Source organism: Pavona decussata, unplaced genomic scaffold (assembly GCF_977016875.1).
Source record: "Pavona decussata unplaced genomic scaffold, jaPavDecu1.1 SCAFFOLD_175, whole genome shotgun sequence".
Classification (NCBI taxonomy): domain Eukaryota; kingdom Metazoa; phylum Cnidaria; class Anthozoa; order Scleractinia; family Agariciidae; genus Pavona; species Pavona decussata.
The window spans coordinates 1609482-1623282 of NW_028145586.1; the positions used below are offsets into that span (position 1 = coordinate 1609482).

Below are 13801 nucleotides of genomic sequence, written 5' to 3' on the forward strand. Positions count from 1 at the left end.
TGTATAAGACTACATGCAAATTTAGAGACTTTTTTTAAATGTGATCGCACACGATTTTGTTTTCCGAATGAATCAAAACTGAAAATAAAAGTGACAATTCAAAGTGAGAGATTTTTAAAAAGTCCTGTACCAATGACTCGAGATCTCAAAAGGGTGTAATTCTGTTAACTGCAAGTGAAAGTTAGTTTCTTTTTAGTGGATTCCCTTATTACAATTCACATCACGCACAAAATTCAACTAAAAGAAATATACCAGTTTAATTAAAGTTTAATAGCGATGTTTTTGTTCTCGTCTATTTTCACATTGGCGCGATTTGCCACGAGAACCGTAAGTGTCGGAAAAAGTGATGCGTTAAAAACAAGCCTTCCTACTTAATTCTCGAACATTTTCTTCTTGTCTATATAGGTTTGGTAACGACCTGAATCTGCAATAGCAAAACAATAAAATTTATTTGGGTGTGTACGTGACGATTTGAAACCGGATTAAAAAGCAACCTGCAGATTTCTTAATAACGCCGGTAATACCAAGAAAAACTACCAGCAGATTATAAAATATGGCAAACGTAATATGTTTATGGTTAAAACAAAAGGCCAGCGCACGAGGGGGTTAAAAATTTGTGAAAATATAATTTAAGTACACGTTCTTTTGATTTGCTTCTCTATTTACGTTAATTCAAAACGCAAATAATTCGACGAATATGCCCATTTTACAGGGAGATATTTTTCGATATTACTCGCGAGAAATTTAGTTTATTGCAACAATAACTAAACGTTGAGTCTGGTTTCGAGTTTTCGTTTTACTTTCGGATCAAGTTCATGTTGATTGATGTTCAGGTGGCCTCTTAAGCCTTGTAGCCCTGGGGCGAAAAATTGGGCGTCAATAATAACCCGCTAAAAATCATTATGTGTTGTAAATTAAGAGAACTCACACTTTGTCAAAGGCTACTTAATTATGCTTAGACAACCTTGTCAGTGCTTACTTATGATTTCATAGCGACCGGCAAAAGGGGAGCTCTAAGTTAAAACAAAAATTACCCGGAATCGGTCGCTGGTTTTAAAAAAACAGTCTATTAAAAGGTCGCGTCTTACTTTGGTTGAAACAAGTGCGTGAAAATTCCCCGAGAAAATCTTGAATTCGATTACCCTTTGTAGCAATTAAATTTCGTTCTTTATCAGAAGCACAATCGGCTATTCTCCAACCATTAATGTTACTTGACACTTCCAGTCGTGCTTGGGAAATGCAGGCGAAATGACAATGGATTGATAAAATTGAAGCCAAAGATCGTGGTTAACTCTACTGGGCACCTGTGAAAGTGAATACAAAAAGCATTTTAAGTCTGGCTATAGTGGAGTGTTGTGTGAATAAAATGGGCACCATTATATAAATTTTGGTATCTTTAAGAAACAAAAGAAAGAATCATAATGCACCAACTGACTAAAGATTAAATGATTGTCAAAGAACTAGTTTGAAAGTTTTAAAACAAAGCTCAAAGCATACTTTACCAATTTGGAAAATATACCGCAGTTTGTGAAAAGATTTGAAATGCATTCAGATGTCGGACTTCTGTCAGGAAATACTTCATGAGTTAACTGATAACATACAAGGGCGGCCATTTTATGAAGAAACGATCAAAACTTATGCCGCGAAAATTACGTGTACCACAATCTCAATTTTGACTTTGTTAAGTGAACAAGCATTTAAAAAGTGTACGGAATTCGAAACTGACTGTAAAAAATCTGACACTAATTTGGATAGAATTTGCATGACTTGAAATTTAATTCTTCGAAGCGAACGTTTACTAACTTCTCTTGTAACAACTTCAAATCTTACTCAGCGATGTCTCTATGCAAATTGAGATCAATTAAGCTCCACGTGGACCTGTTATTAATCGAAGGTTAATTTGATTCCCTCTTGATTAGCCAAGGACTAAACAATAGCAAACATTTTTTGGTTCTAAGGTATTAAGAGCGATAGTTACTTTAAGAATCGAAACATCATCAGCCATTTGCAAACAGGAAACTTAAGGTGTGCCTTTCCAAGGTCAAAAACATTCTGCAAGCTCTCAAATTCGAATAAACAGTGATTGGTTTAATTTATGCGTTAACTGTCTTGTGAATGTGGGAGGATCATGAATAATCAAGGTAACATAGTGAAAAATGTGAACGTTGGGAGAGAATTGAAAGTCAAAAAATCTACACTCGTGTGAGTGTATCTTTTTGTAACCTTGTTCATGCCAAACCTAATATTTCAGCTTGAAGAAACAATGGTTTTAATTTCAAGATCGGACCATTTTCTGATATTCAGTTCTTAAATATTCTTTTCCAATATATTTTCTTTAATTTTCATTACACACAATGCGTGAGAAGAAACACGTTTGAGGATAAAATTCAAAGGAACAGCTACTGCCTCGAAATTCATTGCGATGCTTCTTTGGACTCGCAACCTATCATAAAAAGGCTATGTTAGGTTTTGAATGGAGAAAGCTCCAAATTATGCATTCGAGGATGGATTTTTTAGGCTTTCAGTTATTATACAAGTCTTTATATTTTTCACATTGTTGATGCGATTATCCTTGATGTGCATTTTAGTCAAGTTGGATGTATTTCAAACCCCAAAGAACTTGTAAAATTTGGAATAAATAGATAAGCCCGATTACCACACCAACACTGAAAAGTGACAGCGTTATGTTAACAGGTAAATAAGCAAAAAATTTACACGAAGGTAAAAGAAAGAATTAGTCAAAACTAAAGGACACAATTTTTCGCTCATTTTTATAGTCAAAAAACATCATTTGTTAGTTATAAACATGTAACATGAAATCACACAAACTCTGGCTTAGCTCAATCGCCCTTTGAACAACTGAGCCCTGCTCAAATAATTTACTGGTTCTAGATGCGATACAGGAGTCGCGAATTAGTTCTGTTCTATTTGTTCGTACTGACTTTTATCCGAACCTGAAAACAGGCAAATCTAATTTCACATTTATGGTAAACTAATTCTAAACTTTGTCAAGAAATCAACGAGCTCCAAAAATTACTATTTTGCCGGCATGTATCGGAGGGCTGGGACGGGTGCTAGGCGCCGAGAGAGTTATGGGATTGTAGTTTTGTAATTTGCGGCCGTTAGTAGGGTGAGACATTCTACGGCCAGCCTTTGCCGCGTTTAGTTCTAAGGTTTTGCTTTGGTTTAATTTTTGAATATTGTCATGTGGAAGCCAGCTTTTAATTTTGTATGTAGCCATATCCTTTCTTAAGTAGCTGTTACTTATCAGTGTGCATACCATGTTTTACATAGGATAACCTGAAACCCCGTGGGTGGCACCACTGCCTTAGTCGGGGGTGCACGTTCCCCGTTTTTTGCACCTGCTGGTTTTTAGGGTTTTCGTGTCCGGCTTTGGTGGACTTAGTTTTCCTTTATTGTAATCGACTTTTGTGAGTATATTAAAGCTAAATAAATGGCACGGTGGCTTGGATAGCCAACGCGCCCATATATCATCTCTTTGCGTACCCGGTTGAGCAGTGGAGGCAAAATCTCAATGGTTCCGTAGGTAATGAAATATCATTTACATTTTCCTATTTTATGTATTTATTCATTTATTTATTTATTTATTTATTACAACTCCTTTTGTCGATGCGGCGCAGAGGGACTGGTGAACTCTGAATCTCTCAAAGCATTGTGGTATAGATATGCACGGTAATGTAACTGGACAGCGTTAAACCGCGGGAAACCTGAGTTAAGTAAACATGGCCGCTCAAACGTCTTCTTTTGCTGTAAGAATTCATTTCATTTAGGTTTTCACGTCGCTGCTCAAGTTTTAAACTAAAGCCCTGTATTCTATAAACAGCCTTTTCAACGGAAGATCGGCCTCAAGTTTTGATCGCCCAGTCGAGAACGAGGATTAAGATAAGATCCTCTCCGTCGAGATAACCGATGTTGCCACTTTGAGAGACCGAAAATACGAATCGAGGGGAAGATTCACATTTAATTAATCGTGGCGACTCTGTTACAGATGATGATGCTACAGAGGACGAAGAAGAGAAAACAGCAGTTGATATAACATCTGGCAGCCTTGTAAACGAAGGGATTGAAACGAAATGGTATGGTTTAGTAATTATTGTTTATAGCTACAATCTGATTTTGGACAAATCTGCCGAGAAACTTCTTGTCGACAAACAGATTCCACCGCTACATGTACATTTATTAATCAACAACTCAGCTCCCTCTCTTCCCCTTATCAGTGTTGGTTTGCCGCTGAAACAAGGACTGGGTTATAATCGTCCGATCTTGCTTTCTCTCCTGTTGGTGTTTTCTTTTATATTAAAGGGAGATTGAAATCTCGCCAAGTTTTCTCCAAGATGGAGCTGATCTAGCTAGTCCTGGTTCATTTTATGCAGATGTCAAAATAAGCTTAAAAATCGTTCATTTAAAATGTACCAGGCTGAGTTTTAATTTTTAAAGTAAGACCATAAGGATGTTTTTATTTTTGGCTTTTCCATCTGATGATAAAATTAAAGACATGTGACCATTCAAATGCTCCTGTTGTGGTACTGTGCAGTACCCTGTATATGATGCTCCAAATGTCTTGTGTAATTTTTTTGGTGTAACCTCTCAACCCACTTATTTGTTGTTGTTTATCATCAAAATCAGCTTAAATAGTTGACTGCAAATTGTACTGAGGTGGACTGATGTATGCACACAGAGTTGTTCAAGGAAGTATGCAACAAAACTCAATAATCACCACCATTGTAATGAACAAGGGAGGGAAATTTAAAATGTATTTTCTTTTCTTTGATTTTAGTAGTCAAAATGATGCCAGGGAAAAGTTAATAGGTCATGAAGTAGAATCTTTGGACTCTAGAGATGAAACATCATTAAAAGGTGTACTTTATACATGTAATATGACTGGTAATAAACAAAGATTAGGGAGTGTGTTTGATGATCTTGATCCAGGGCTCTCTCTCCTTTGCCAAATTGATGTCAAAATCTGTGGGGGGATACCAGATATGTGTGTTTTGAACTTTCCATACATTTGTCCGTATAGCGAACCAGCCGTGAACTGCTATTACAAATATCGTTCATGGGAAAAAAAATACAGGGAAATGTATGGAAAGTTGAAAACAGGACTGGATGCTTTCTGGCACAGCTACATCCCTCCAATTATCTTCTTACAATCCTTTTCCTAGTGCCAAAAGTTTCCAATTGATGAATTTTTCAGAAGTAATGTTTTATGAAAATTATTTGACATCAGATTTCCATACAAACACTGTTATTTTAAGCCTGTTTGCCTACTCGTCAAAATGGCATTGAAAACCGTGATAAGGCCTAAAGTATGCAATTAAGTATTAAAAATAATGTATAATCAAAGTAACTACACCTGTAAAGACCTTCAGTGCTTATGAAATGTAAAACTTTTGTACCAAGATCCTAAAAGTACTTCAAACTTGTCTAGTTTTTTACAGGCACTGCAAATAATTTTATGTTAAGGATGTCCTGCACTTCAGTTTTGCCAGAAGGGGACATATTATTTTCTAAGGATTTCACCACTGACAGCAAATGATCAGTGGGGAAGTAGTGGTCAAAACATGAACTATAATAACATTTGAATCTACTTCTTGGCTCAATGATTAAAGGGTGTATGCAAAAACTAGGCAAGTTTAGACCATTTTTGTGATATTTTGAGCAACACTGTCACTTGTGTCAGAGGAGGTGGCATCACTTAGTAAACTTGCAGACCCTCAAAAGACTTATCACCTTTCAGCTGTGAAGCCTGGTTCACACTTGCGACATAACGACATAAATATAACGACATAAGAAGGACGTTATGTCGTTATATTAGCAGTGTGAACATGTAAACATAATGACATATTGGCAACATAACGACATCGACATAACAACATAAGGAAAAAACTTATCTTTTCTTTATGTTGTTATGTTGCTGTCAAACAAGTGTGAACAACTTTGACATAATGACCCAACAAACCACCAATCAGAGAGCGGCAAAAATTGTCGAACCCAGCTCGTCACCAGCACTATTTTCAATATGGAGGCTACTGTGGAGTGGTGTGGCTCGTGTAGATGAAGAAGAACTTGCTGAAGCGGTTGGAACTTATCCAATATTGTATGATAAAAGACATGTAGATGCTCTTCTAGCTTCTTCCTGAAATACTGGATGCACCCACTCATTTCTTCTAGTAATTTTTTCCCTTTGCTGCCGTCGACGACGCCTTTGTTGTAGAAACAAATTAAATCATCTCAAAGGCAACAAGTGTTTGTTCCGGCATTTTTAAAGTATTTTTTTCACCTTACCTTATGTCTTTGTCAGGGTTCACATTACCGACATAAGCGATTATGTCGTTATGTCCTTATGTCGCAAGTGTGAACCAGGCCTTAAAGTAATTAAACCTTATCTAGTTTAATGGATGTTTTTTTTTATTTTAACATTTTCTTGTGGTTAAACTGAAGTGAATTTTTTTGAATAAATGAGATACTTTTATTGTTATTTTAAATGCTTTTGTTCATATTTTTTAATTTTTTGTGTTCTCCAAAGGTCTCAGATGTCTTGCTCCATACAGTGGGGATGATGAATATTATGAAGCAGTGATTGACTCTATTCACCGCACCTCTGACAGTGGGAAGAGAGAAGCTGTAAGGGTAAGTCGGTAATTGGCTAAGGTTATTTTCAAATTTATTTTTCCCTGTCAAACAAGGTATCATCTGGGGTAATTTAATTCTACGGCTAGAGTTTTGACCAACTGACTGATGTCTTAACAAATTGTTTGGCTGAGTTCTGAAGTATTTATTTTGTGTTGTCTAACATGGGAGTTGAGGGAGGGGAAGGGGGGAGGGGGGCCTTAATTGACAAGGCTTTTTTTTTTAACTGTGACCTCCAAACAGGGGCTTATAAGAAGGGAGAGGGGATGGGGGCTTAATACAGCTTTTAATTTATGGTAGTTTTTCCTTCAACTAAATTTCCGTGAAGTCACTTGGGGCATTTTTTTATCCATGCAACTCTTCAACTGCTGTCTAAATGTAGCTTATCCTTGATAAATTATCTGTTTCACGAGGGTGACTGAGAACTGTCCAACCGACATGATTTTTTTGTTGTAGATATGAATCTGATGGAAGCGAGGTTGTTACCGTAACAGCTCTCAGAACAATTATTGGAAAGCAGCCAGGTAAGTTACAAACTAAGGAACTTTGGTTAAGGAACCATGTACATTGTAATGTAATGATTCATTAAATATGGCTGTGACGACCTTTGAGATGGTTTGACATGACTGTACTTAACATATGACATCAACTTTGACAGTCCTTTAACTTGCATCAAAGGTGTTTAACCTCTTGTATGTATTTATGAAGGGTACCTTTGTACAAATAAAAAAAAAAACATTTGAAAACACTTTAAGCCTGTCTTTAACCTTGATCAAACTGAGGAAATACCTTTGACGAGGCCTTCACAACTTTTGACACTATATCAAGGGCTTGGTAAAGAAGTTGCATGTTTGACACAAGGCAAAGGTAAATCAAAAGTGAGTGATAACTTAGGCAAGTTTTTGTTTGCCTAATTGCCCGTTTAACGGACAAGCGTAAACATACAGTATGTTCTCCTGCGCAAGGTCACATTTACACTGTAAGCATCTGTACTTCAAAAAATACCCCAGGATCTTCACCATCATTTTCCATATTGAATATCACGAAGACAAAGGGAATGAGGTTACCCCTACAAACCCCTAAAACTTAAATCCTGGAGTACAGCTGAGCCTTTGCTGCCGAACCAGTATTACAAGACACTCTATTATTGTTCTTGAATCATATGACCAAGTTTCCAACTCATACATGCGAGAGGGTTGAAGAGGGTTGTGGGAACTGTGCACTTTGCAATAAAGTCAACTCCCAAATTGCGAACACCCTCGGGGTCTCATATCAGCGGGAATTTATTTTAGTCAAACATCTGTAATTTAATTTTGCCAGGGACTTAGGTTCTGTCCTTGTTATCAGGGTGTCCATAATAGGAAGGTATCCACAAGTCAAGAGTTGACTGTAACTAGATAACATTTAACAAGGAGTCTGGTGTGTCTTAATTTTCTTCTAATGCAATATTCGTTCATCTAATTTACTTCTGATAAGATTTAATTTTGTAACCCTATATTTTTTCAAGATTAATTGGTTGCATTGTTATAAAATTTACTACAACCCATAATATATATAAAAAAATACTGAATTATTTGTCATGGTTTTGAATTCCTTTGCAGATCAGTAAATGATGGAGGAAGATACCACACCTTCATCAAGAAAGAAAAAAAAAGGTAACAATGCTGTAACTACTTCAGTCTGAGTTTAAAACATACACCTAAGGTGGCCTTCAAACCAGTTTGTCGAGTTTTAGGTTTACTTTTCTCTCTTTTCAGATGAGTTGATGGTGTTTTGTCCGCTGACGTCATTCCAAGAAGACGTGTACCAGAGTCTCCTTCAGAACCCGGATGTGGAATTGATCAGAAAAAAAAAACTTTCCCTGTGACTGCGGCAGTGGGGTAGACAGGGGCAAATGTTGTTACATGGTAAGTACAGTAGAATCTAGATAATATGAAGCGGATTGTCCACCAAATGAGATTCAAAACTCTAAATTTAGCACGACCACAACAACGGTTTATGCTTTATTAACGAAAAATACCATTGCACTAAAAAAAAGTTAAATGTTCAAAAGTGATATCACTAGTAAGGGATTGGGTTACAATAGCATGTTTACAACTGGGTATAAAACTCTAAATATCATATCTAGTGGTTGTAATTTCTAAATAACATGGCCGGCAAGAAACTGTTTTTAAAACGATTAGCAACAAGACGTTGAGAGATGCCGGATCTTTTGCAAACCTTGATCAGTAAAATACTAAATTGTTAATGGCAAGACTAATCCTTACGACATTAATGACAAGACGAAATCAAAACGTTTGGATATATATGTATAAAAATTGCCCGATATTTCGGTTTGGAAAACAAACCTTCGGGGACTACAAGGAAAACTATGAGCTAGTACGTTACAAGACCGTTATATAAGAGTTTAAAAATATGAAAAAGTAAAGCTTATAGGTTAATAGCTAGATGGATTGAATGCCACTAATGCAGTTTGTCGCGTGTATTTAAACCAAGCGGCTCAAGTATCTTGGCCTGGTCGGTTAAGTTGGCTTCACGATCCTTTTTGAGAGAATCCCGCTCCAAACAGTCACATTTTCTTTTCTTCTTTACTTGTCTTGCTCTACTGCTAGTCACGACAACTGCTCTTCTACAACTGAATCTCAACTAAAGGCCCGTTTAAACGGTTTCAACATTTGCTTCAACATGCCTTCAGCACAGTTATTGAACCAAATGTCAGGGGCGTTTGAACAGGTCGTTCAACATTGTTGAAAGCTTGTTGAAAGTGTGTGTTCTTGAAAGTGTTGAATGGCGCTGAAACCGTTTGATCACTCCGTTCATCCAACCTTTGCCCAACATCCGTTCAACAGATGTTGGGCGGCCTTCAACGCTTAACTTACGACGGACTCGAATGTTCACAGTCAGCGGTCAGCGACGATGATCGAGGTTCATGTTAGCTCCACTGTAACAACCTCAACACACCTTTTATTAAATAAATCTACTTTTGAACGAGCGTGATACGTAACAGTCTGTTACAACTTGCAGACCTGTGACCCTTCAGATTCAGGATCAAATAAGAATTTGGGGAACAGGGATGGTGTAGTGGTGAGAGCAGTCACCTCCCTCCAATGTGGCCCGGGTTCAATTCCCGGACTCGCGTCATACGTGGGTTGAGTTTGTTGTTGGTTCTCGTCCTTACTCCGAGAGGTTTTCTCTAGGTACTCCGATTTTCCCCTCTTCTCAAAAACCAACGTTTCCAAATTTCCACATCTTTTTCAATTACTATTTTATGCGTTGTATCTGTGTTAAACTTGCTGCATATCACTCTTGTTCTATAACATTTGCATACATTAATAATCAGCTAAAAAGGAAGTAAAACCTAAAAAGGATCACCTTTCTCGTTCCAACTTTTTGAAAAATATTCTGGAAATAACGTTACAACGTCACTGTTTATACTATGCCGTAGCATTTCAGTTTTCCTAGTGTGTGGTAACCTTTGTTGGTGTAAGAGCCAAAATCCCCAAACCTGAGCTGTTTAACAGGAAGACGTGTCTTGTCAGTGAGGAGGCCGCTGTCTTCACGCCATACATTGTCATTCTTATCACAGTTACAACCATAGGAGGAGTCTGCACATGAGTTGGTCATCCCGCATGCGCACTTACCACTAACAGATGCTCCACCCCAGTACGTCATCTTAGTAGAATCACGTGACACCCACCATCCAAATGATGGATTGTTGTTAAGAAGTAAAATCGAATGATGGCACTCGTACTTGATGAACTGTTCACAGTGTGAAGAGACTCTGGTGAGAATCGCCAGCTGAGACAGACTCGCTCCTGTGTAACGAATATCACGTGAGTACCTGCCTGTACCGTGCCACATCGGTCCACTATAGACGTACGTTCTGCTTTCACTGTTGTGACTGATGACTGTCACGCCAACTCCATTCTTGTCACTCATGTCGCAGTGCACTGTAAATGGTGCCAGACCTCCTGTGCCATCTGGATCAATGACGTAATTTCCGCTTACACTGCTGACGTATTTCCTTATCACAGAACAGGAAGCAGCATTCACTGGAGAATTGATTTTGACTTTAGCTTCTACTGTTGTCAGTGCATTAGTCGCTCTACAGGTGTAATATCCCTCGTGAGATTTCTTGATGTTTTGAAGAACCAGTGTTCCATTCAATAGAACATTTGAGTATACAGGAAGTGAAGACTTGCCATCCTTTGTCCAGGTGAATGTAGTTCTCAGGTCACTCTCGGCCACGCACGGCAGTCTAACGGTTGAACCAATCACAGGAGTCACTTCTTTAGGAGGATGGACTTTGAACCGTAGGCGAGGAAGTACAATGAGTTGAGCCAAGGCTGTTGTTGATCCCAAAATATTCTTTGCCTTACAAATGTAGGTTCCCCAGTCCTCCTCTCCCACTTTGTAGATCGTCAGGTTTCCTTTCTTAACTTCTGTTCTATCTTTTGGCAAACCACCAACTGCCTTGGACCATGTGATACTCGGCTGCGGCTGACCAGCGGCAATGCAGGCGAGGGTGCTGTTTTTTCCCCACTGTGCCCTGACTTTCGATGACAACAAAATCTGAGGAGCGACTGTCAATAAAATGCAGCATAAAAACATTGAACGCAGAATGTAGTGTAATCAGATTCATGATAAGGTTAAGGCCCTGGAAACACACGGGAAGCGAGACAATAGCCCACTTTGAAAAAGAGTGATGGCCTGGGTCGAGAGTAGCTGCCCAAGCGATTGTGGGATTGTTTGGGGGGACGATAACAATAGCCATCGTCCCCCCAAACAATCCCACAATCACTTGGGCAGTTACTCTCGACCCAGGCCATCACTCTTTTTCAAAGTGGGCTATTGCGATTTATCTGACGCAGTGATAAGCGTAAGAATAATAATAATAATAACAATTAATAATAATAATAATAATAATAATAATAATAATAATAACAACAACAACAACAACAACAACAACAACAACAATAATAATAATAATAATAATAATAATAATAATAATAATAATGTACCTGTTGTCACAGTAATTATATAACAACCACTGACTTTGCAAAACCAGTTCATCAAGAAACGGCTTTTGGAAAGGAAGTGGGGACTTAACAGAAATGACCGAAATAAGTCAAATACATGCTGAACAACTTACATTGAACAGTTAGTTTCGCTGTAGCGTTGACACTTCCCAACAAGTTTTCAGCTCTGCAGCTGTAAACTCCGTCGTCTCCAGGTCTAACGTCCTTCACAATCAGAGCGCCACTGGGCTCAATCACGTGACGTCCAGCCGGAAGTGAAGAATTTAGCTTAGACCACGTGACCTTTGGAGGTGGATTACCATCTGCTGTACATTTAAAGATGGCTGTTTGACTTTGATTGGCTGTCGTTCCAACTGGACGCTGCACCAGAGAAGGAGCCGAGATGGACTGGCCGGGCTCACCTTTGGCGCCTTTCATTCCCGATGGGCCCCTTGGTCCCGCGAGACCAGGTTCACCCGGCACTCCGAGATCACCTTTGGCACCTTTCACCCCCGGTGGGCCCCCTGGTCCCTCGGGACCAGGTTCACCTGGCACTCCGACATCACCTTTGGCGCCTTTCACCCCCGGTCGGCCCCTTGGTCCCGCGGGACCAGGTTCACCCGGCACTCCGAGGTCACCTTTTATCCCTATTGGTCCTTGTGGCCCTACTGGTCCATGTTTCCCAGGGGGTCCTTCTAGCCCGGATCTCCCTGGGGGGCCAGATCTCCCTCGGGTCCCCGGTCTTCCCCGTCGTCCTGTGTTACCCTTTGGTCCTGAGCGGCAGAGCGTTTCATCTCTGGCACAGATTCTGTTTTGCAGCAGACGAAGCTCTTGTTTGATCAGCAGTTTTACTTCAGAAGCTGTTTGGACAGATTGCTGTAAATCATCGGGTGAAGCGCGTTTTTGTCTTGTCCAGATGGCTTTATCATTTTGAAAATTTAAAGTTAATATTAAAAGATGCAAAGAGGCTTTCAATAAGCACAGAAATAAATAAAGTTAAACTTACACATGTTTACTAAAAACCGAGCCAAAGTTCAATCACGCTATCTTGGCTGAGAGCAACAATTCTACGAGTTTAAATTTTGGGTTACAAATGTTTGCATGAATATGTGAAAAAATAAACTGAGTTTAAAAACAGACAAGAATTCAGGCCCATTGTGAAATAAAAATGTTTTGAAAATGCCAACGACAGGAGCCAAACTCACCTTTTGTTTCCCGCCATTGACCTTGTGAATTGCTGTCTTTATCATCTTTCCATCTTTCGTAATTCTGCTGTACTTTACGAAGGATTTGTGTCTCTAACTGATCACATGTTGTTACTGAGTGTGATATCAGTCGATGATGTTCTTGTATTCTGAGTTCCACGTGAATCAGTGCGATACAACACACAACAGACAACAGCAAGCCAGACATGGAACACAAGCTGCGGAATCTGTCTGTACTCTTCTCTTCTTGATGTTGTTTTTTCATTGTTGTCGCGACTGCCACGGAAAGCTTTACAATTGATATAATTTCAGAGGATTTTTTTGTCTTCTTTGCCGGCCCTCAGACCAGTTCAGTATGGTGTAGTTTGTGCTTAGGATATGTTAGTCCTTTCCTTTTGTACGAGGTTCACTGATTAACTTCTAAGAATCCACAATATATATCAGATCGTGTTTCAGCTTGTTTTGTAGATTCACTGCCACAGGAAGTATATCATTTTACTGAGGTCAAACGAGTTCACTAAGAAAGAAAACAACTGTCGGATTACGCTTTTAATCACGTCACTGTAAAATATCTGTTGAAATACAAAGGTAATTTGTCATTTGTGAACGGTGATATCCCATTCAGTAGTTTGAAGTGTTAATGACCGATGCTGTTTATTCCCTTTACAGTATTTTGAAAAGGTCATCCATCTGACAGTTTTTTAGTTTCAGTTTCCGTTTATCGTACTGCATACGGTGGTTCTTACTTTTGAGTCTGTGGATGAAATCCTGAAAACTGACCGCAGTGGCGACTAAGCTGTACTTTTCTCTAGTACTGTCTCTTACCACTAAGTCTGTTGATGTAATCCTGATTTGAAAACCTAGATCATTGGAAAATGTAATTTCAGGGTTTTGATTGGTCTATCAGCGATGCTATGTTCAGTAAAT

The 13801-nt window shown here is 38.8% G+C and overlaps 2 protein-coding genes and 1 long non-coding RNA gene across 3 annotated transcripts in view; 1 reads left to right on the forward strand and 2 right to left on the reverse strand.

The window, feature by feature from the left end:
* Positions 1 to 3685: 3685 nt before the first annotated feature.
* LOC146463575 (uncharacterized) lies at positions 3686 to 6647 on the forward strand. The gene is made up of 3 exons (XR_014856855.1): positions 3686 to 4097; positions 4799 to 4878; positions 6548 to 6647. It is a non-coding gene; the product is annotated as an uncharacterized LOC146463575 (long non-coding RNA).
* Positions 6648 to 8948: 2301 nt separating this feature from the next.
* Positions 8949 to 13801, reverse strand: part of LOC146463576 (uncharacterized) — a 139013-nt gene continuing 134160 nt past the window's right edge. The window contains exon 6 of the mRNA XM_085084131.1: positions 8949 to 8999. The gene's annotated coding sequence lies outside the window, so the exon portion shown is untranslated. The remainder of the gene's footprint in view (positions 9000 to 13801) is intronic.
* Positions 10081 to 13139, reverse strand: LOC146463577 (contactin-2-like). Its single transcript, XM_085084135.1, has 4 exons — positions 12875 to 13139; positions 12236 to 12589; positions 11804 to 12091; positions 10081 to 11234 (listed from the first exon to the last, which is right to left on the reverse strand). Exons 1-4 carry the CDS (start codon positions 13137 to 13139, stop codon positions 10081 to 10083), a joined length of 2061 nt encoding a protein of 686 aa, XP_084940261.1.